Genomic DNA, 24062 nt, shown 5'->3' with positions numbered 1-24062 from the left:
AGGAAGCTCCGTGAGGGTTCACCTATCCATCCCTGCTGCTTCGACTTCAGGCCATGCCTGGTGCTGGAGTGTGTTAAGCTTTACCATTAAACACAATGTTTCTCTAACAAATTTTTTAAAAATTTTTTTTAAATTAAAAATTAAGAATTTAGGGACACCTAAGGGTGGCTTAACAGTTATGCATCTGCCCTCAGCCCAGGGCCTGATCCTAGAGACCCGGAATGGAGTCCCACATTGGGCTCCCTGCATGGAGCCTACTTCTCCCTCTGCCTGCATCTCTGCCTCTCTCTCTCCTTGTATCTCTCACGAAGAAATAAAGTCTTTTTAAAATTTTATTTAATTTAAAAATTTGTTTAAAAAAGAAAGGAAGCAACAGTAACCAAAGCAGCATGATACTGACAAAGAGGCAGACAAAAATGGGTAGATCAATAGAGCAGAAATAACCATGATTACATGGATTTTTTTTTTGCGATATGTGATAAATTAACTTTAATGATCTAACTAACTAATAAGTTGTTCAATAGTTTGAGGACAATGAGCTGTCCAACCAGAGAAAGGGAAGTTTCTTCTCTCCTGGCATGCACATTAAGTTCCAAAAGGATTAAACAGTTAGACAGGGGTACCTGGGTGGCTCCATCGGTTGAGTGTCCAACTCTTGCTTTCACCTCGGGTCATGGTTTTAGGATTCTGAGATCAAGCCCCACATCAGGCTCCAAGCTCAGTGCAGAGTCTGCTTGAGATTCTCTTTCTCTCTCTGCCCCTTGTCCTCCCACTCCCTCTCACTCCAAAAAAATAATAAAAAAAAAATTTTAAAAAATTAAATCTAATGACTCTTTAAAGTTTGAAGTACGGGATCCCTGGGTGGCGCAGCGGTTTGGCGCCTGCCTTTGGCCCAGGGCGCGATCCTGGAGACCCGGGATCGAGTCCCACGTCGGGCTCCCGGTGCATGGAGCCTGCTTCTCCCTCTGCCTTGTCTCTGCCTCTCTCTCTCTGTATGACTATCATAAATAAATAATTTAAAAAAAATTAAAAAAAATAAAGTTTGAAGTACATGCCTGGGTGGCTCAGTGGTGAAGTGTCTGCCTTTGGCTCAGGTCATGATCCCGGGGTCCAGGGATCGAATCATGCATCAGGTTCCCCATGGAGAGCCTGCTTCTTCTGCCTATGTCTCTGCCTCTCTGTGTGTCTCTCATAAATAAATTTTAAAATCTTTAAAAATAAAGTTTGAAGTTCAAACTCACTACTTAAACAGATAATATCTGTGTTAAAAAGGCATGCAATGCATTTCAAAAAAAAGTCTTTAGAAAGTCACACATATCACCTACTATCACATAATTTTATAATACCGTGAATGAAATAGTGTTTCTCAAAGAAATGCTGTGATATCATGCTTTCAGCTTATAAACAGTCTTCAGAGTTTTATTCCTCAAGAATAACACTCCTCCTAAAATCAGAAATGCTCAGCTGCACCTTCCAGGCATATGACTAAAATCTCCCAGCACAACCCTGGATCTGGTACTGGGAAGGTACAGCTTAGCCACCTCAGGTTTCATTGCCGTGTTAATTTGCATGAAGAGAGAAGTGAATGGTAAGCAGCTGCCACTGGTAGCACCCATGACACCTTTAATTTCCTTGGGGTGGCCTCTGCAAAATGCTTGTGATCAAAGGGAGGAGGTAAGGTGAGCTGGTTACTAGCTTAGGCAGCAGGGGTGGAGTTCTAGAAGGGAGGAAAGAGTCTTCATACAAGAATGACAAAGTCAGGGGTGCCTGGGTGGCTCCGTTGGTCGAGCATCTGATGCTCAGCTTGGGTCCTGTTCTCAGGGCTGTGAGATCCAGCACCTTCCTCGGCCCTGTGCTCGACAGGGAGTCTGCTTCAGACTTTCTCCCTCTCCCTCTGCTCCCCACTGGTGCGCTCTCTCTGTCTCACTCTCTCTCTCTCTCTCTTTCTGCCTCTCTCTCTAAAATAAATGAATAAAACCTTTAAAAGGGGGGGCGGGGTGCCTGGCTGGCTCAGTCTGCATTCAGCTCCGTCATAATCCAGGCTCCTGGGATTGAGCCCTCCATCAGGCTCCCTGCTCAGTGGGGAATCTGTTTCTCCCTCTCCCTCTGCCCCTCCCCTCCAATTGTGCATGATCTCTCTCTCCTTCTCTCAAATAAATAAATTTTTTTAAAAAAATTCACACACTAGGGCTGCCTGGGTGGTGGCTCAGCGGTTAAGCATCTGCCTTTGGCTCAGTGCATGATCCTGGAGTCCCAGGATCGAGTCCCACGTCAGGGTCCCTGCATGGCGCCTGCTTCTCCCTCTGCCTGTGTCTCTGCCTCTCTCTCTCTCTGTGTCTCTCATGAATAAATAAAATCTTTAAAAAAATAAAAATAAAAAATTGACACACTTAAGATGAACACTGGATGTTATACTATATATTGGCAAAGTGAATTTGAATATTGTGAATTGTAAAATTAATTTTTTTTAATTGACAAAGTCAGCTACCAGGGAATACAGACCTCAGAGTCCTGGTCCTGCTTGCTTCTGACCCTTGGAGCATGCAGGCCCCTAGACTCTTGCCCACACGGGAACAGAGTAACGGTTCCTTGTTAGGACCTGAGCCATTGACCTAGATCTGGACCTCACTGCTGTGGGGCTCCAGCCTCCTGCAGCAGATCAGACGATGGAGACCTCAGGATTCCTCCAAAATGAAAAGTTTGCACTTGAAACTGAGTTGTGGGTAGGGAGGGTGAAACTGGACGATCTACTTGTTTCTTCTTTCTTTCTTTCTTTCTTCTTTCTTTTTTTTTTTTTTTGTTTAAAGGATTCTATTTATTTACTCATGAGAGACACAGAGAGAGAGAGGCAGAGACAGGCAGAGAGAGAAGCAGGCTCCATGCAGGGAGCCCGATGTGGGACTCGATCCTGGAACTCCAGGATCACTCCCTGAGTCAAAGGCAGCGGCTCAACCGCTGAGCCACCCAGGTGTCCCTACTTGTTTCATTAACTAGGTATCTCCATGGCGTGGGAAGGGGGGCAGATGGAGAGAATGAGGAGGTGTGAATATCACCTACAAAACCAGAATTGTGGTGAGGGTTTGTGCTGGAGGGGCAGCCGTGCGCCGGGCAGAGGCAGCCCCAGGACGGGGCCGTCGGAGGCCGTTCTTGCTGCACGAGGTGCCACACGTTGGTTCTCTTGGCTCTGCTCCCTGACCTAGCCACAAAAGACTGCCCTGGAGTTGGCTCAGTCACCAGAATCGAACATATGGAACAAATCAGCAGCATTACAGGAGGTCTGGCATGAGAAGGCTGCGTTAGGCCCTGACCACACGAGCCCATCAGAGCCTGGGCCCAGGACGGACCCAGCACAAGGCCCGTGGAGCAAAGCGAGAGCAGCAGAAGCCAAGCTCAGGGCGAGGTTAGGGAAGCCAGGGCCACAGGCCGGCTGACCCAGGTTAGGGAAGCCAGGGCCACAGGCTGGCTGACCCAAAAGGAAGCAGCAAAAGAGCAATATTGAGCCCAGCCTGCGGGGGTTTTGCAGCACTGCCTCAAGTGAACGGAGGGGGTCCCTGGGTGGCTTTCTAGTGAACCCCAAGCGGCTCGAGAGTGGGGTTCTTTTAATTCTTTTCATTGTCTCTCCTGGAAGCAGCTAGAGTCCTATGAGAAGGGGTTTGCGAAGTGCTCTACGACAGATGGGAACCCATCTTGTCCCCTTCGCTCTCTGAGATTTAAGGTCATTAAATATACTTTGAAGCTACCCCGTGCAAGAACTAGATCACTTCACGCATTACCCTTTTGTTAGGAATTTGGGCTGTTGTCAGATTAACACTTTTTAAAGATAATGCTGTGCTGAATTAAAAAGAGAGAGAGAGAAGGAAGAAGGAAAGATGGGAGACTTGTGGTTAAAAAGAAGGGGATGAACCAAAAGCTCCATCCCTCATTCAAGGGGTTTGGAAAAGCTCGAAGCCAGCTGGGGAATGGGGTGGGGGTGGGGGGGTGGAGGCAGCTACAGAGAAGAGAGGAAAGCAGGCAGGATCCTAGAGAGGGAGAAACCAGTTTCCAGCATAACCTGCCCCCCCACCCCCCATCCCTGCCCCAGGAGGCCTGCGGGCATGGTCAGGTACATAGGTGACAGGTGTCTTCCATCTCAATTCCTCCTGCACACAGGGCTGCAGAGGAGAGGGCCAGGCTCCACAGCGAGGACCAGCATAAGACCTGCAATGGGGGACAAGGAAACCCATGAAACGGGAGGTCAGAGGGCTTAGGGTCCCTGGGGCTTGGGGAAAGGGAAAGACACTGGCTGCTTTGCAATCTCCGAGCCTGTGTAGAAGCACAAAAAAGTGAGCAGCGGGCTCCCGGGTGGCTCAGTCCGTTGAGCCTCTGCCTTCGGCTCAGATCACGATCCGGGGTCCTGGGATCGAGTCCTGCATCACCAGGCTCCCTGCTCAGCGGGCAGCCTGCTTCTCTCTTTCCCTCTACCACCAGCTCCCCCTTGCTCGTGCTCTCCCTCTCTCTCTCTCTCTCAAATAAATAAATAAAATCTTAAAAAAAAAAAAGTGAGAGCAGCCTCTCTTCTTTCATTCGTTAGTTCCACAAATATTGACTGAGCCCTGACTGTGTGCCAGAGCCTGCGCTGGAGTCCGGTAAATAAAGGAGACGACAGTACGGCTCTTGTTCTTGAGAAGCTGGCAGCGAGGTGCAAGGACAGACACCCACTATCACACTTCAACACTGTTCACTTCCTATTGTTGCTGTAAGACATTACACCCAACTTAGTTGCTTAAAACAGCACACATTGGTTATCTTACCCGTTCTGAAGGTCAGCAGTCCCAAGTGGATCTCACTGGGCCAAAATAAAGGTGTGGGCAGGGGCTGTGTGCCTTTCTGGAGGCTCCAGAATCTGCTTTTTTGAGTTTTCCAGCTTAAAGAGGCTGCCCACTTCCCTGGCCCCCTCCTAACTTCACAGCCAGCAACGACCACTTGGGATTTTTTTTTTCTCACATCAGTTCCTCTGACACTAACTCTTCTACCTCCTTCTTCTATGTTTAAGGGCCCTGGTGATTACACGGAGCCCACCCAGATAATCCAGGATAATCTCCCTGTCGGCAATTTTCATTCCATCTGCAATCTTACTTCTCCCTTGCTCTCTGGCATAACATTTGCACAGGCTGAGGACACAGACATCTTGGGGGAAGGGAGGAGGAGGCCAATAATCTGCTTCCATCAACACCCTGTACTACGGTGGAGGTAGCGTGATGGGAGATGGTTCCAGTCCCACGCTGCAAATGGAATACAGGCTCCGGCCTCCCCCTCCCAACCTAAGTGGTTAGAAATGAAAACATACTTATCAAAATAAGTAACCTTGAGGCGCTTGGGTGGCTCAGTTGGTTAAGCATCTGCCTTTGGCTCAGGTCATGATGTCAGGGTCCTGGGATCAAGCCCTGTGTGTTTGTCCGGCTCTCTGCTTGCTGGGGAGTCTGCTTCTCCTTCTCCTGCTGCTCCTGCTGCTCCTGCTGCTTATGTGCTCTCTGTCTCTCTCTGTCAAATACATAAAAAACTTTAAAAAATAATAAAATATTTATTTTTAAGATTTTATTTATTTATTCATGAGAGACACAGAGAGAGGCAGAGACACAGGCAGAGGGAGAAGCAGGCTCCATGCAGGAAGCCCGATGCAGGACTCGATCCCCGGTCTCCAGGATCAGGCCCTGGGCTGAAGGCGGCGCTCAATCACTGAGCCACCCGGGCTGCCCTGCCCCAGATCTTTTTAAAAAAAATAATATAATTCCATAATTACCCTGGCCAACAAGGAGAGCCCTTGGTGGACCAGAAACTACGAGAATCCCCTGAAAGCTGGATAGCAGGTAGGAACTGGTCAGAGAAGAAAATCACAGCCTGAAATGTGCGTAGCAATAGATCCCCGCGGGAGTTGAAAGCACCAAAATCACTCCGAGTTCAAAATGGGTGGATCCTGGGAGCTCTGGGGCTCAGAAATCACCAACAGGGAGCTGATGACTCAGGATGCCACCACGGACACCATCAAGCATGTTAACCACTCCACACACACTCCCCCCTTCTTGTCTCCTGGGGCCAAGAAACTCCAGCAAGACTACCTGCCTCCAGGTGAGAGCAGTGGATAGGAGAAAATTAGGTGAAAGAAAGGATGGCTGGTGACACTTAGGAGGAAAGGGAAGCACCCCTTGCAGAAGATGAACTCCAAAATATGCCCCCCATCAGCATATGCCCCCTGCAGTTATTGGCAACGCATCACAATGTGCACCAAGATATTGTCCCATCCCCCTTTTACTAAGGGGATTTAGAAATGGCAAGTGCAAATGGCCTCACAGGAAATCCCAGGTAAAGGATGAGGGTCTAAAGAGCCATCACCAAACGTTAGAAGAAAATCAACATCTTAAAAGAGCTCTCAAATCCAGCCTGGAGAAGAACTTCCACCCACTGAAATAGCTCATAAAGCAGGAACAGGAATTCAGAATAATTATCATCAGTCTTGGAGGCAAAAGGATATGTCAAAAATGAATGTGTACTCATATTTAAAAACCCAACTGAAAAATTGAATGTGATTATGAAACAAAAAAAAACACCTCAGTAGAACACTCAAAAAATAGGCATTATGTTCTTGTATCACACAGTGCAAGACAAAATACGAACATGATTACTCACGAAATTTTCGACATACGAAAAATTGAACATGATTATGGAACAACAAAAACCCCTCGACAGTACAACCAAAATGGGCATCTGTTTTTGTATCACACAGCGCAAGACAAAATACGGAAAGTATTCATTGAAAAGAAAAATCTAAAATATACAGAGGACCAATCTAAAACATCCAATATCAGCTAATAGGAGTTCTGAAGTAGAGGGCACCTGGGTGGCTCAGTGGGTTAAAGCATCTGCCGTCAGCTCAGGTCATGATCCCAGTCCTGGGATCCAGCCCCCTGGGATCCAGCCTCACATTGTGAGTCCCCCGTTGGGCTCCATGCTCACCAGGGAGTCTGCTTTTCTCTCTCCCTCTGCCCCTCCTGCCCACTCTCTCTCCCTCTCAAACAAATAATAAAACCTTTTTAAAAAAGAGTTCTGAGGTAGAAAATACAATGTGAGAAGTTTTTTATTTTTTAAATTTATTTTATTTTATTCAAATTCAATTGATCAACGTATAGTGCATTAGTTTCAGAGGTAGAGTTCAGTGATTCGTCATTACATCACGTGCCCTCCTCATGCCCATCACGCAGTTACCCCATCCCCCCCGCCCCCTCCCCTCCAGCAACCCTCAGTTTATCTCCTATAGTTAAGAGTGTCTTGTGGTTTGTCTCCCTCTCTGATTTCATCTGATTTTATTTTTCCCTCCCTTCCTGTGTTCTGCTATTTTGTTTCTTCAATTCCGCATATGAGTGAGATTATATGATAATTGTCTTTCTCTGATTGATTTATTTCGCTTAGCACAATCACCCTCTAGTTCCATCCACGTCATTGCAAATGGCAAGATTTCATTCTTTTTTTTTTTTAAGATTTATTTATTTACTCATGAGAGACACACAGAGAGAGGCAGAGACACAGGCAGAGGGAGAAGCGGGTTCCCTGCGGGGAGCCCCATGCAAGACTCAATGCCGGATCCCAGGATCACGTAGATACTCAACCACTGAGCCACCCAGGCGTCCTGGCAAGATTTCATTCTTTTTGATGGCTGAGTAGTATTCCATTGTATATATAGATACCACATCTTCTTTATCCATTCATCTGTTGATGGACATCTGGGATCTTTCCACCATTTGGCAACTGGGGACACTGCTGCTATAAGCATTGGGGTACAGGTGCCCCTTCGGATCACTACATTTGTATCTTTGGGGTAAATACCTAGTAGTGCAGTTGCTGGGTTGTAGAGTAGCTCTATTTTTAACTTTTTGAGGAACCTCCCTACTGTTTTCCAGAGTGGCTGCACCAGCTTGTATTCCCACCAATGGCGTGAGGGTCCTCCTTTCTCTGCATCCTCCGCAACATTTGTTGTTTCCTGTCTTGTTAATTTTAGCCATTCTGACTGATGTGAGGTGGTATCTCTCTCTCTCTCTCTCTCTCTCTCTCTCTCTCTCTCTTTATGTGAGGTGGTATCTCATTTTTGTTTTGATTTGTATTTCCCTGATGCCAGGTGATGTCGAGCATTTTTTCATGTGTCTGTTAGCCACTTGTATGTCTTCTTTGGAGAAATGTCAGTTCGTGTCTTCGGCCTGCCCATTTCTTACCTGGATTATTTGTTCTTTGGGTGTCATGTTTGACAAGTTCTTTATAGATTTTGGATGCTAGCCCTTTATCTGATAAGACATCTACAAGTATCTTCTCCCATTCTGTAGGTTTGTCTTTTGGTTTTGTCGACTGTTTCCTTTGCTGTGCAGAAGATTTTTGTCTTGATAAAATCCTAATAGTTCATTTTTGGCATTGTCTCCTTTGCCTTTGGAGATGTGTCTAGCAGGAAGTTGCTGTGGCCGAGGTCAAAGAGGTTGCTGCCTGTGTTCTTCTCTAGGATTTTGACGGATTCCTGTCTCACATTTAGGTCTTTCATCCATTTTGAGTTTATTTTTGTGTGTGGTGTGAGGAAATGGTCCAGCTTTATTCTTCTGCATGTGGGTGTCCAATTTTCCCAGCTCCTTTTGTTGAAGAGATTGTCTTTTTTTTTTTTTAAGATTTTATTTATTTATTCATGAGAGGCACAGAGAGAGAAGCAGAGACACCAGCAGAGGGAGAAGCAGGTTCCATGCAATGAGCCCGATGTGGGACTCGATCCTGGGATTTCAGGATCACACCCTGGGCTGAAGGCAGATGCTCAACCCCTGAGCCACCCAGGCATCCCAAGACTGTCGTTTTCCATTGGACATTCTGTCCTACTTTGTCAAAGATCAGTTGACCATAGAGTTGAGGGTCCAGGGTTGGGTTCTCTATTCTGTTCCATTGATCAATGTGTCTGTTTTTGTTCCAGTACCACACTGTCTTGATGATCACAGCTTTATAATATAGCTTGAAGTCTGGAATTGTGATGCCATCAGCTTTGGTTTTCTTTTTCAACCTTCCTTTGGCTATTCAGGGTCTTCTCTGGTTCCATATAAATTTTGGGATCATTTATTTCAACTCTGTGAAATAAGTTGATGGTATTATGATAGGGATTACATTGAATGTATAGATTGCTCTGGGTAGCATAGACATTTTAACATTTGTTCTTCCAATTCATTAGCACGAAATGTTTTTCGATTTCTTTGGGTCTTCCTCAATTTATTTCATGAGTGTTCTGTAGTTTTCAGATTATAGATCCTTTATGTTAGGTTTATTCCTAGGTATCTTATGATTTTTGGTAGAATTGCAAATAGGATCAACACCTTAATTTCTCTTTTTTCTGTTTGTTAGTATATAGAAATAACAACTGATTTCTGTGCAATGATTTTATATCCTGACACTTTGCTGAATTCCTATATGAGTTCTAGCAATGTTGGGGTCGAGTGTTTTGGGTTTTCCATACAGAGTATCATGTCATCTGCAAAGAATGAGAGTTTGACTTCTTTGCCAATTTCGTATATGGCTTTCATTTCTTTTTGTTGTCTGATTGCTGATGCTAGGACTCCTAGTACTATGTTGAACAGCAGTGGTGATACTGGGCATCCGGCCACGTTCCTGACCTCATGGGAAAGGCTCTCAGTTTTTCCCCATCAAGAATGATATTTGCTGCGTGCTTTTCGTATATGGCTTTTATAATATCGAGGTATGTTACCTCTATCCCTACACTGTGAAGAATTTAAATCAAGAAAGGATGCTGGAGGGGATCCCTGGGTGGCTCAGCAGTTTAGCACCTGCCTTTGGCCCAGGGAGTGATCCTGGAGACCCAGGATCGAGTCCCGCGTCAGGCTCCTGGCATGGAGCCTGCTTCTCCCTCTGCCTGTGTCTCTGCCCACCCCCCCTCTATCATGAATAAATAAATAAAATTAAAAAAAAAAGAAAGGATGCTGGACTTTGTCAAATACTTTTTCTGCATCTGCTGAGAGGATCATATCATTATTGTCCTTTCTTTTATTAATATGGCATATCACATTGATTGATTTGTGGATGTTGAAGCATTCTTGCAGCCCAAGAATAAACCCCACTTGGTCATGGTGAATAATCCTTTTATTGTACTGTTGGATCCTATTGGCTAGTATCTTGGTAAGAATTTTTGCATCCATGTTCATCAGGGATATTAGTCTGTAAGTTGTGAGAGGAAGTTCTATTCAAATAAATAAAAAAAGGAAAATATCCCAAGATTGAAGATTAATGTCCCATGAATGTCCTTTCAGTTGGAAAGGGTACACCAAATGCCAGTCAGGATCCTTTTATAAAATTAACATGCAGATCTATTGTGATGGGGTTGCAGATACCAGGTAAGGAGGAAAGCCTGACAACTTCCAACGAGGAAAAAAAAATAAAGATGAACCACAAAGTTCTGACCTTTGTATTGACAGGAAGTCTCTCATTGAAAAACAGGGGTAAGAAAAAAAGAGAGAGAATTTTTAAAGTTCAGAGGAAAAATATCTTTTTTTTTTTAATGGGAGAAGGACTTTATTTATTTATTTTTTAAAGTAAACTCTATGCCCAATGTGGGGCTAGAACTCATGACCCCAAGATCCAGAGTCACATGCTCTACTGACTTAGCCTGCCAGGTGGCCCAAGAGGAAAAATCTCTTTGAATCTTGAATTATATACACAGCCCAAACATCATTCCAGTGTGAAAATAAAATATTTTTTTCATTTGGGAGGGGATCCCAAAAGTTTAACACTTACAAGCTTACTCTGAAGTAAATATGAAGGAGGATAGATCAGCACTAAGAAAAAATGAATCCAAGAGGAAGAAGTGAGGAGGCAAACAGCAGTAAACAAAGACTTTAGCAAAGTCATTCAAACTAAAAAGTAAGAAAAAATAGGCACCCAGGCACACAAAAGAGGGAGGGAGGGAGGGAGGGGAAAAAAAAAAAGAAACAGTCAAAGGATAAAAGTGGAGGAGCTGGCTGGAGAAGGGAGGGTAGGAGAGGAGATCTACAGGGTCAAGGCCTCCAAGCACACAGGATTTGCAGAACTTTTTTTTTTTTTAAGTAGACTCCACACCCAAAGTTGGTCTGAAATCAAGACCCTGAGATCAAGAGCACATGTTCTACCAACTGAGCCAGACAGGGGCCCCAGGATTTACAGAATGTAATGAGAATGTGAAGACCTGGGGCACTTGGGTGGCTCAATTGTTTAAGCATCTGACTCTTGATCTCAGCTCAGATCTTGATCTCGTGTCATGGGTTTAAGCTCCACATTAGGCTCCACTCTGGGTGTATAATCTACTTAAAAAAAAAAGAAAGAAAAAGTGAAGACCTTGCAAAGAAACCTGAAAACAACCAAAGTGAATATGTATCAAGAAATAAATTGGGGAATGCTTGGGTGGCTCAGCCGTTGGGTGCCTACCTTTGGCCCAGGGTGTGATCCTGGAATTCCTGGAATTCCATGGCAGGCTTCCTGCATGGAGCCTGCTTCTCTCTCCGCCTGTGTCTCTGCCATTCTCTCTGTCTCTCATGAATAATAAATAAAATCTTTAAAAACAAATAAATAGATAAATAGATAAATAAATAAATAGGCCTTGGCAGAATGAGTTGAAAATGAAGTGAAATGCAAGTCTTTCAAATCTGACAGGCTTACAGTTATAGTCTTTAAAAGCACTTGCACACTACCTCAAAGGTTTTCCTGTTATTGGAGATATGTTTCCTTGGTTGAGGTGCTGACCACCACATTATTCCATTGAAAGGTTCTAAGCAAGCGAGCATGAGTCAGGGGATCACATGTAATTCAACCTTTAAATGGAAAAAATGTGAATGAATTTTTCAGAGAGGCAAGGGAAGCTGGGGCCCTCCCTCTGAATGAAGCCGCGAGAGCTTTGAGTGATGAAAAATCAAAGTAATTTATGTGTAGAGGGTACAGATTGGGGCACACTCCTTGTGTAAGCAGTCTAAATACATCTATGCAGAAAATCAGCCACAGGATGTTCAGATTTTGCTTCAGTTTACATGACGGTGAGTTGAAACCATACAATGACCCAACAGATGTTCAATTTCTGGAATCTGTTAAGAGAAGGGTGACTCTTCATGTATGCCTGAAATCCAGCAACTTATATTAGAAGGCCTTTAAAGTGACATTAATGCTGGTAGGAGATTTCAAAAGAGCCTCCCCTGGAACTTCAGTGACTGGCTCATGGCGACCAAGTAGATTTGGATGGAAGGTCATCAAGCTCAAGCAGACCTAAAACCTAAAATGAGGTTCAAGGCTTTTCGTGGACAAAGACAAAAACTCAGAAGGCTTGCTGTATAATCAATGCATCTTCTTCCCCAAGAAGAGGAAGAGAAGGCACTATTTAATGTAGTTGTGCTTATTGATGATTCAAATCCAGCAACAAAAATTCAAACAGAGCCCCTGGCCAGCTCCGTCAGTAGACAATGCGACCCTTGATCTCAGGATCATAAGTTTGAGCCTCACATCGTGCACAAAGATTACTTAAAAAAAATTTTTTTCAATTCCGGTTAGCAGATTACAAAGATTCAATAGTGCAGACAGATTCCTGGATGTTGGGGACTTTATTGTACAGTTTCCTCCTTAATTTGCAACTTTTGATTTTGTTCTTAGTGACTTTATTTCCAAACAGAGAGCTGATGAAAAGCCTAGCACAAGAAGCAAATATTCTTAATAGAGATGACCCTTGAACATTGCAGGGGTAAGGGGTGTCCACCTCCCCCTACAGTCGAAAATCCATGTATAGCTTTGACTTTCCCAAAACGTAATTACTAGTAACTTACTGTTGACCAGAAGCCTTGTGATACCATAAAGTTGATGAACATGTATTTTGTGTGTTATGTGTATTATATGCTGTATTCTTATAATAAATTAATTAGAGGAAAGAAAATGTTATCAAGAAAATCATAAGGAAAAGAAAATACACTTACAGTACTACACTGTGTTTATCTGGAAAAATCTATGTAAGAATGGATTAGATTCTCACAGTTCAAACCCATGTTGTTCAAGGATCAACTGTACTATGATGCTCCAGCAACTAAAATAATTTTGCAAAATAAAATAAAATAATATTGCTCGTATCCATGAAGTAGCAGGTAGGAAAGATTATGTGCCTTATGAATAAGGAAAATACTTTCAGCATTAAAACAATCAAATTATGTTTAATATTTTTATAAATACATTTTGGTCTTACATTGTCTTCCAGCCTTAGTATAGATAATATCAGACAAGGAGTGGATCTTGAGATTAATAAGTCTGAGTTTGTAGTTGCAGGCCTGGCTTATGGGTGATAACATTTTTTTTTTAAGTAAACTCTAGGGGGTCCTTGGGTGGCTCAGCGGTTTGGCGCCTGCCTTTGGCCCAGGGCATGATCCTGGAGTCCCAGGATCGAGTCCCGCCTTGGGCTCCCGGCATGGAACCTGCTTCTCCCTCTGCCTGTGTCTCAGCCTCTCTCTCTCTCTCTCTCTTTCTATGTCTATCATGAATAAATAAATCTTTAAAAAATAAATAAATAAATAAATAAATAAATAAATAAATAAATAAATAAAGTAAACTCTAGACCCAACATAAGGCTCAAATTCATGACCCCAGGATCAAGAGTCACATGCTGTACCAACTAAACTAGCCAGGTGCCCCATAGTGATAGCTTATAAATATCTAGGCAACCCAATTTGTTACACGCTCAGTGTTGGTGTAACAACATTTATTTGCAGAAAAATGAACAAACCCCTTTTTTGATAAATGCACTTGGTAGAATTTGCATTAACGTTTCTTGGTGCTTCATTGATCAATAGTCATTAAGAAGTCTTTTTATGAAATTAAGTTGAAAGTTTTTCTGTGATAGACACTGAAAAGTATCTGTATTCTGATCTTGAAATAGTTTGACCGTATAATAATTATTTCTCCTGTTTAGATTTTAGGCATCCTTTTTACTTATCCACTTAGCTACATTACTGGTTTCAAAAAGTATAGTTTGGCATCATATTTTATAGAGCTGTGACCATCATAAACCAGAAACAAAAGGACGTAGGGTCAGCAGTCTTTGAGAAGATGTACTAAAGAACACTTTATTTTTTATTTATTTTTTAAGGTTTTATTTTTATTTTGTAAAAGATTTATTTATTTATTGGGGGTGAGGGAGGTGCAGAGAGAGAGGAAGACAAGCAGACTTGCTGTGGAGCAGGAGGCCTGGCTTGGGGCTCAATCCTAGGACCCTGAGATCACAACCTGAGTCGATATCAAGAGTCAGACACCTAACGGACGGAGCCATCCAGGCGCCCCAAGAGCACTTTAAAATGGAGTCATTACAGTCCTTTCTGGAGCCCCCTGGTCACATTCATTTATTCATTCAACACAGTCTTCTAGGGAAACCACTATATGAACTGAAAACCATTCTAACTGCTCAGCCCAGAATATATTCCAACCCAGGACAAAACTAGTGGAGAAATTCAGGGATGTATTTTCTGTCAGATGCCCTGGAGCTAAGGAATGACCCTCGTCAGTGTTGGCATTTCTGCTGAAGCCAAGCATTTTGTGAATGAGGCTACGTCAGGAATGATAGAAAAGCTTTTTCTTCTTCCCAGATACCACTTCATCTCTGGTCGCCTCTGCTGATTAGTTTCCTATTTCTGCCATGACAGATTATGACAAATTTAGTGCCTCAAAATAACACAGATTTTCAGTCTTACCATTCTATACGTTAGAAGGCCCCCATGGGTATTGCTGGGCTAACATTGAGGTGACAGCAGGGCTGCTTTTTTTTTTTTTTTGGAGGCCCTAGAATCAGCTTCTAGAACCTGCCAGCATTTCTTGGCTTGTAGCCCCCATTTAGCATCTTTCTGGCCTTTCTTCCATAATCCCATGTGTCTGCAACAACCAGAGAAGGTTCTCTGTGCTTATGGACTCCTGTGATGAGATTGGCCTACTGGACAATCCAGGATTATCTCCCCATCTTAAAGTCTGTAGGAACCCCAGTCACACTTGCAAAGTCCAGTGGCCTTTGCCATGTTAATTAACACATCACAGTTTCCTTCTGGGATCTCCAGTGGAGAACCTGTCCTTTGCCTCTTCCAATTTGCAAAGGCTGCTGGCATCCCAGGCTCAAGGCCATATCACGGCAATCTCTGCTGCTGGCCTTACATCTTTTACAATTTTGATTTTTCCTTCCTCCCTCTCTCACAGATCCTTGTGATTACATGTTTAAAGACTTATTTATTTTGGGGGCGGGGATGGGCAGAGGGAGAGAGGGAATCCCCAGCAGACTTCCCACTGATCAAGGAGCTCAAGGTGGAGCTTGATTCCACAAGTCTGAGATCTATTCACAGATTTGGGGGCTAGGACATGAGCATTTTTGGAAGGCCATTATTCTGACTGCCATCATCTACCTTTGCCCCCAAAGTTTACATCCATCCCAAAAAATTCACCCCATCCAAAAGTGCTCAAAAGTCTCAACCCTTTACAGCATCAACTCAAAGACCAAAAAAACTTTTTCTAAGATTTGTATTTGTGTATTCATGAGAGACACAGAGGAAGAGGCTGAGACACAGGCAGAGGGAGAAGCAGGCTCCCTGCGGGGAGCCCAATATGGGACTCGATCCCAGGACCCCAGGATCACACCCTGAACCAAAAGCAGACACTCAAAGGCTGAGCCACCCAGGCGTCCCTCAAAGACCAAAATTTTGTCAGAATCTCACCATCTTGAAAGTCTCAAATCACATTATCTAAATTATCTAAAGTTTGGGTGAGGATTCGGGTATAATTCCTGGGGCACAATCCCTCTCTATCTGTGCACCTGTGAGCCTGCAAAACAAATTCTCAGCTCCCAGATATAATGGCAAGACAGTTCTAGAATAATAGTGATAGACATTCAAAAAGCATTCAAAAAGCAGAAAATGGGGACACATGGGTGGCTCAGAGGTTGAGTGTCTGCCTTCAGCTCAGGGTGTGATCCCGGGGTTCCAGGATTGAGTCCTGCATGGAGCTCCTGAGAGAAGCCTGCTTCTCCCTCTGCCTGTGTCTCTGCCTCTCTCTGTGTGTCTCTCATGAGTAAATAAATAAAATCTTAAAAAAAAAAAAGCAGAAAATGGAATGAAAGAAGGAGCCCCCCACCAGTCCCAAGCCATGTAGAAATCCAGCCAAGCCGCCTGCATTCATGAGGTCTTAAGGCCTGGGAATAATCTGGGGCTCCCAGCTCCATCCTTTGGGCTTGTGACTCCTCATCTGAGCCATCTTTCCTTTTTCTTCCTTTTTCTTTTTTAAGAGTATTTATTTATTTATTGATAAGAGACACACAGAGAGAGATAGGCAGAGAGAGAAGCAGACTCCCTGCAGGTAGCCCAATGTGGGACTCGATCCCAGGACCCTGAGGTCATGCCCTGAGCCAAAGGCAGATGCCTAACCACTGAGCCACTCAGGCGTCCCCCTGAGTTCTTTTTTACTGAATTCCTGCAATCACTGTTACTTTAAAAAATTTATAATCATCTCAGGAAAGATTATGTCATGATGAGCAATTAGATCACCACGTGTGAGGTCTGTCGGTTTTGCATGATGTATGTGACCAAGATGTTTGAAGTGTCTGTTTACCAGGAAAGGAAATTTTCATTGGAAAAAAAAAAAAGGACAAGATATTTTAGAGAATAAAAGTGATTGCAAAAAAAGAAAAAGAAAGAAATTACCATCTTCAGAAGTGTCCTGGGGCTAGGATGTGTTCCTTATCGGTAGACAGCTTCATCTCCTCAGCGGGGCGTATTTGAAGAACAGTGGGAAGGAGAGGCCGGGTGGTAATGTAGCTCAGGGGTGGATACAAAGACTCTGGAACCAGATTCTGGAGTCCAAATGTGGGCTTCACCACTTATTAGGGAAGTCTTCTCATCTGTGCAACTGGTATGATATCAGTGCCTACCTCATAGGATGATTATGAGGATTGCATGAGCTTTTTCTTGTAACGTTCCTGGCACAAAGGAAGTCCTGTATATGTGTTTCTTATACAAATAATTAAATTAACAAAAGAAGATTATTTGGTGGAGGGAATGTGATTTTTTTTTTAAAGATTTTATTTATTTATTCATGAGAGACACAGAGAGAGACAGAGGCAGAGACACAGGCAGAGGGAGAAGCAGGCTCCATGCAGGGAGCCTGACGTGGGGCTTGATCCTTGGACTCCAGGATCAGGCCCTGGGCCGAAGAGAGGTGCTAAACCACTGAGCCACCCAGGCTGCCCTGAGGGAGTGTGATTTTTAAGAAGAAGAAGAAGAAGAAAAAAAAAAAGTTAATGGTAGGACTGGAAATAAAGTCAAAGAAAGCCCTTAGAACGTAAAGTAAAAGAATTTCAGTACAGTGCACGAGGCATGAGCCCATTTGTGGGGGGAAAAGCTATTTCTACAAGGTATGCGTCTGCAGGTAAACTCCTAGAAATGTGTCTGGCAGCACTCAGCTCCGTGGAGGGGATGACCCAGGAGAACCTCGGCATCATCTTCCATAATTGAGTCGTTACCATGAGAACATATCTGTGTGTGTGTGTTCTTTGTGAAACGTTTTTTGAAAATCAGCGTTAAAGAACCAAGCGCCCAGGAAGCAGGGAGGAAGAGTAGCTAGCTCTGCCATCCGGGAGCCAAGGGAAGTCACAGATGACAGGACATCAGAATTGGATCTTCAAGGAGGCGTTGCCTGGGAAAGAGATCCCTGAAGACAGAGGCAGCTGGAGAATAAAATGATGTATTTGAGGCAGGATCGGAATTTGTCTGAACAGAGTTCTGGGGGAGGAGAGGCAGGGAGGAACAGGTCTGGGATGCGGCTATGCGGATGGGATTGGGGGGTTGTAGAGGGCCGCTGAATGCACAGAAGGGGCTGAACATTGTGGAGATAACTTTTTAAGCCCCTTTAGGGACACAATTGCAACAGAAGGGCCCTTGGGCAGCCAGGTGCCAAGTGGACCCGATAGGCACAGAATGATTGCATAGGAGCTGGTGAAGGAGGCTGCTGCACTGCCCCCCAAGAACTGCCCCAGAAACAACAGAAAAGGGTCTCTGTAGGGACAGAGAAAAGGCTTGCCTGCCACTCAACATCGACTCCCCGTTTTTGTGGTGACTGTATTCCACTTTGGGGAACCACCTTTTTTTACCTTAGCCTTTGTGCTGTGGGCTCTGGGCTCCCCGGGTGGGACACAGGATGTAAGTCACTAACTCATTCTGATCCCTTCGCCACCTTTCCTGGAGGAGCACCCTAAGCAGGACGATTATGCCACCGAGACCCATCCTGGGACATCCAGAAGCCAACTCCCTCCTGGGGCCAGGTGCGAGATGATGGGAACCTGGAGCTGCTCAAGCCGCCGTGTGCCCCAGGGAAGGCGAGCCGTGGCTGAATCTTGGCAGCCCCAAATCCAACCGAACCTTAGCCAGCTGTGGCCACAGACTTCTCACGAGCCAGTGATTTTTAAATTAAATTAAATTTAGTGTTGTTTTAGTCAGTTTGAGTTGTGTTTTCTGTTCACACTGACTCTGATTTAAGAGTATTCAGAACAACAACAACAAAAAAGAGTATTCAGAACATTTGTAATAACCGGCCCTGGGAACCAGGAGAATCTCTGAAATTTACTGCTCTTAGTCTCATGGCAAAAAGTGACAAAAAAGGTGTCCTTAGCCACTGTCAGTCAGGCCCTCTTAAGGAGGGGAGGGTGTATCATTCTGATTTGCTAAGTTAACAAAATCTCACAAGGCTTTAGAGATTCTGGAAGGGGTGGCCCAGACCAATGCGACTCCCAGGCTTTGGAATTTTACAGATTTCAGCAGCAAAATTACAGAGACAAATCTTTGAGTCCAATTAGAATGCCAAGTTGGTTATTTTTCTCTTCTTTTTCTTTTTTCTTTTTTTAAGATTTATTTATTCATTTTGGGGGCAGTGTGCAAAGGGCAGGGAGAGGGTCAGAGGGAGAGGAAGAACAAAAGAATCTCAAGCAGACTTCCCACTGAGCACAGAGCCTGTCCCTGAGATCATGCCCTGAGCCAAAACCAAGAGATCGACACCCAACCGACTGAGCCACTCAGGGGGCCCCTAGAATTCTCAAGGGTTTGTTTTTAAATATTTTATTTATTTATTCATGAGAAACACAGAGAAAAGCAGAGACATAAGCAGAGGAGAAGCGGGCTCCTCACAGGGAGCCTGATGTGGGACTATCCCAGAACTCTGGGATCACACCCTGAGCCAAAGGCAGACGCTCAACCGACTGAGCCACCCAGGCGTCCCGAATCCTCAAGTTTTAATTTTGTTAAGTAATCATAAAAGAATATCATATCATAAAACATCATAAAAGAAAGAATACTTTTACTCTCTTACTCTCTCGCTCTCACACATACAGATAGACACGCACACACAGGATAACTTTCAAACAAAGGCTATCCCTTTAGAGTGGATACCTTTGGGGGCACCTGGGTGGCTCAGTGGTTGAGGGTCTGCCTTCGGTTCAGGTTGTGATCCCGGGGTCTCCACCCGTCAATGTCATCCATATCCCTGGGACAGGGAAAGTCTGAACAACACAGGGTCCTGGGCCCAGGGGGAAGATTGCAGATCCCAGGGGAAGGGAGGGAGGATCTGGCAAGGGAAGCCAGGCAGTAAGAGCATGAAGCTCAGAGAGACTTGAGGAAAATCTCCTGTCCCACCTGTGGCCAGTCCACCGCCAGAGTAGGGACCCCAGGAGCCCTGAGCACAGACTAGTTGCAATGCTGGGTCTAGATGAAGGTGCTGGGAGAGACTGGAGACTGTGAGCAGGCAGGTTGCCCCAGTGGAGCTGCAGCAGCCTCCCCAGGGACTGAGGATCAACAGAGCTTGGGGCCAGCCCGGGAGTGTGGAGGTGGGCTGCTCTCTTGTGCTCACTCAGCTCAGAGAGGGGGAGGCTAAGGGTGAAGGGACGGGGAGCCTCTCTCCTCCGCAGCCCCTCCCTGGGGGCAGGCACTGACCCGCCTGGGAAGCTGCCTTGGTAGGAAGGAGGCCTGGAGAAGTCTCCATGCGGTCCGTGCCAGAGCGCGCTCCAACTCCGGGTCTTGGGGACCTGAGCATCCCCCGGAAAGGGAGGCTGGATGGAAGCTCCTGGCTGAGAGCCAGGACCCTGGGGCAGGACAAGATGATAACCAGACGGAGGGAGCGGACAAAGCGGGGAGGAAGGCCAGAGAAGCGGGCCTGCTGGGGCAGGCAGGCATGGGCTGAGGGGAGCCCCCCCGAAGAGAACAGCTCTGGACTCTGGGCACCTGCACCAAGTGTGGGTGCAGATTGGCCCGAGGGCGCGTCCCTGGCAGGGCTCGGCCTCTCTGACGCCCGGGACCGGGTAGGGGGTCAGGGTAAAGATACGCAGGGCACAGGGAAACAAAGCCTTCGAGACCTGGCTCCCAGCCCGCTGCGCTTCACAGTGTCTACACCGAGAGCAAAGGCGTCCTGGGGGAGCCTCAGCAAATTGACATCCTTGGGTCTCGTTCGCCCCTTCTCTGCCCTGGTCAACACTTGGGCCCTGCCAACTGATCGTCTTCGCCCCCCTTCCCGCCCCAGGTCCCGAGAAACCCCAGATGGAAACTGCTCTGCACGTCTATCTCCAGGGGGCCCTGCAAACCCTGACCTCTGGCCTGTCTATGAGTCACCGGACCTTGGGCCAGGGGGCCATGAGCTAGGGCGGAGAATAGCAGGGGAGCGGCCAGCAGTCTCCAGAGTGGCTGTTTTGTGTTGTGTCTCCTCCAACTGATGCAGCTTCCCACCAGAGCCTATCCCATCACGGCCCTGGAACGCCCCGTCTTTGAGGTCAAGTGAGGCTGTGTGACCTGAGATCCTACAATCCCATGTTTCTGGGGCCCAGACCTGCCCCCCACCATATCAGAGAAGCCAGAGAATGCATGCCAAGTCATATGCACTGTGTTGTTTATTGTCACATGTTACCCATGGGACAGGGGGAGGATGGGGCAGGGAGCCCTCAGGCAGAGAGGGATGCAAGGAGGGGGAGGTGGGAGCCATCCATTTTCTGAGCTCTGCCCTTTCCTCCAGCTGTTGATGGGTGGGGGCCTGGCCCCCAGCAGGACTCCCTCAGATGCAAGCACAGTGCTGCGTGAGCAGGTTGGGCACCGTCTCATACTTGAAGGAGTAACCGCCATCTGAGGTGGTGCGGACGCGTAGGGGCCTCATGGTCCCGGGGAGGGCGGCGCAGCAGGGCTGGGCCCCGGGGACCAAAGAAAGGGGTTGGACGGGGGTAGGAGGAGCACCAGGGCCCGGCAGGGGCAGGTCTGGTGGGGCAGGCAGCCCGCAGCCGCCGTGACAGTAGTGGAAGATGAAACTGGGAGGGTGCACAATCCAGCGGTCCCAGCCCAGCTCCTGGAAAGAGATGTTGAGGGCTGCCCTGTGACAGTCAGCGTGGGCGGCAGGCTCCTCAGGGGACCTCTGGAGCAGGCGCAGCGCGGCCGGAGACCATGGCCAGGGCAGCGGGGAGGCGGAGCGGCGGGTCCTCTCCCCTCCGCTGGGCGGCCTGGCCCGCGTGTGGGCCACCAGGAAGGGGGTGGCCTCGGGCCCCGCTGCGCAGGAACAGACGGGGCAGCGCAGCAGCAGCACCAGGACAGGGCTGGTCAGCAGAGGGAGGGCGGAGGGGGCCAGGTGCAGCACGGCCCAGCGAGGGGGCGCCTGGCCCACCGACGTGGGCACAGCCATGGGGACCCCCGATGACGGCGCCAGCAGGCTCAGAAGGGGCCCGGAGCTATTGGAGGCTGCTGTGCTGTGCCTGTCCAGTCCCGTGTGGAACCACAGGTGGGCTGACGTCACCTGGCGGCTGCGCATGTGCTGGGAGGGCCGGAACACGTAGGTGAAGAGGCCATCCTCGGCCTTCTGGGTCAGCTCTCTGGCGGCCGGCTCAACCGCACAGCTGGCACCTGCAGGGGACAGAGGGAAGGGACAGGGCAGCCCAGACTGGCGGAGCCTGGGACCTCTCCCCTCCTCAACAGTAGGGATGTGCATCCCGCAGCCAGCCACACTGAGGGCTCTGTCGGGCTCGGGGCCTCGCTCCGCCCGAGACAACTGACACACAGGCTCTCCATTTGCTACTTCATCCTTAGAGGTCTTAAAAAAAAATACAAGATGTTGCCAAGGTCTCTGAAATGGTTTTACCAATTAACATTCCCATCGGCAATGTGTAAGAGGCCCTGCCCACCCTCTACCTTCACCAACACTTGGAATCATTAGACCTAAATTTTTGTTTTGAATGATGGGACCTTGAACACACAGGTATTTGTTTTCTCCCTCTCTATATATTTTTAAAAATTATTTAAGTATATTATTTTTAAGTAATCTCTACACCCAACGTGAGGCTCAAACTCACAGCCCCAATATCAAGAGTCCCATGTTCTTCCAACTGAGCTAGCCAAGCACCTCACCCCATGTATCTTTTTACATGTCAGAAATATTGCATAACAGGCACGCCTGCGTGGCTCAGTGGTTGAGCATCTGCCTTGAGCTCAGGTCATGATCCTGGGGATCGAGTCCCGCATCAGGCTCCCCGCAGGGAGCCTGCTTCTCCCTCTGCCTGTGTATCTGCCTCTCTCTCTGTGTCTCTCATGAATAAATAAATAAAATCTTTATTAAAAAAAGAAATATTGCATGATAAATTCTTTAAAACAACTCCACTTTTAGGGGCATCTGGGGGGGTGCAGTTTGTTGCGCATCTGACTCTTGGTTTCGGCTCAGGTCAAGATCTCGTAAGCAGTGGGAGCGTCCTCTCTCTCTCTCCCAAATAAATAAATAGATCTATTAAGACATTCCACCTAAAAATAGATTAATATCAGAAAGAAAAAGGAAGAGAAGGGAAAAGCATATAACCCAGGAGGGCAGTGCTTTCTAAGAAAGGCAATTGGCATCCTTCCCCGACAGGTATGCAGACTACAGTAAGCAATCACAAGTAGGTAAAGGACAGAAGATTGGGACTATACCATCACACGGATGCTCTCACTAGAAATCTCACGATTGATCTACTTTGCAGGTAAGGAAACAGGGTTACAAAGGGCAAGTGGCATTTACGTACTAAGCGGCCGGGCTGGGATCGTGCTTGATTCCACAGCCACACTAAGTCACGGTGCCACACGAGGACTATGGCACGGGGAGGCAGGCGCTCCTCTCTGAGGGGAAGGGGATTACAGATTACAAATCCACCTGGAAGAGGGCTTTCCTGGTTCAGTCAGTGGAACATGGGAACACGCACAATGAGATGAGAAGGGAATCAAGAGAAAGTAGACTAATTTCCTGGAAAACTTTCCCAACTCATCTCATCCTTGCATTTCTGATTATTTTCTCAAATCTGGACTAATTGGGGCTTAAAGAAACGAGGATTGGGGCAGGGAGCGGAGGCAGAGGGAGAAGGAAAGGTGGCAGAAAAGGGCCCAAGTTCAAATCTCTCTGTCTCTAGAGATTCTTGGTTCCCCAAACAGATGTCTCCCAAATGCGTCCGCTGAGCCTTGCGGCGTCTCGCTGACAGGCAGGCATTATTGCCCAGGTGAGCAGACTAGACATTCAGAGCCAGACCTGCCTGGCTCCCGAGCCCGTGCTGTACCTGCCACACTGCTCCTCAAAGTCGCCCTGCCACTTCCCGCCCTCATTACCTGTAGCCGGGAAAAGGATGGCCTGGGAGACATCCTCCTCCTCCCTGGGCTCCCAGCCTCTGCGCCGGAAGCCCCCCGGGGCATGTCTTCGGGGCAGCCGCCTGACTCCAGGATCCCCACCTTCCCCGGCCAGTGCCGGGGGCCCCAAAGCATCCATGAACAGGGCCCTCACTTTGGCCAGGACAAGTGCCCGGTCCAGCTCTGGCCCGTGGCAGCCATGGCCACTGTCTGGGGACAGCAGCAAGAGGAGCAGGAGCAGCAGCTGCGGCAACATAGCTCACCTAGGCCTGCCAGTGGTGAACCCGCACCCCGCCCCGTGCCCCTTGTGTCAGGGTCTGCCCCAGGCCTCCCCACTCTGCCCTCCCCATCCCACCACCTGCCCTCTTCTACCCT

The 24062-nt window shown here is 47.0% G+C and overlaps 1 protein-coding gene and 1 pseudogene across 1 annotated transcript; one reads left to right on the top strand and one right to left on the bottom strand.

Annotated features, from left to right (window-relative positions):
- Nucleotides 1-11632: 11632 nt before the first annotated feature.
- LOC129522785 (UBX domain-containing protein 2B-like) lies at nucleotides 11633-12180 on the top strand (annotated as a pseudogene).
- Nucleotides 12181-20953: 8773 nt separating this feature from the next.
- On the bottom strand, nucleotides 20954-23965 carry INHA (inhibin subunit alpha). The gene is made up of 2 exons (XM_055345386.1): nucleotides 23670-23965; nucleotides 20954-21950 (listed from the first exon to the last, which is right to left on the bottom strand). The coding sequence occupies exons 1-2, from the start codon at nucleotides 23941-23943 to the stop codon at nucleotides 21118-21120; spliced, it is 1107 nt and encodes a 368-aa protein (XP_055201361.1). The 5' UTR covers nucleotides 23944-23965; the 3' UTR covers nucleotides 20954-21117.
- Nucleotides 23966-24062: the final 97 nt, after the last annotated feature.

Source organism: Nyctereutes procyonoides, unplaced genomic scaffold, assembly GCF_905146905.1.
Source record: "Nyctereutes procyonoides isolate TBG_1078 unplaced genomic scaffold, NYPRO_anot_genome, whole genome shotgun sequence".
Taxonomy (NCBI): domain Eukaryota; kingdom Metazoa; phylum Chordata; class Mammalia; order Carnivora; family Canidae; genus Nyctereutes; species Nyctereutes procyonoides.
This window is presented reverse-complemented; position numbering and strand designations above follow the sequence as displayed.

What these genes read in the sequence shown, in the direction of transcription:
- INHA (XM_055345386.1), bottom strand. Translation starts at nt 23,943, where the DNA reads ATGTTGCCGCAGCTGCTGCTCCTGCTCCTCTTGCTGCTGTCCCCAGAC. An exon ending in CATCCTTTTCCCGGCTACAG is followed by an intron (nt 21,951 to 23,669) that starts GTAATGAGGGCG and finishes TGTCCCCTGCAG; the next exon opens with GTGCCAGCTGTGCGGTTGAG.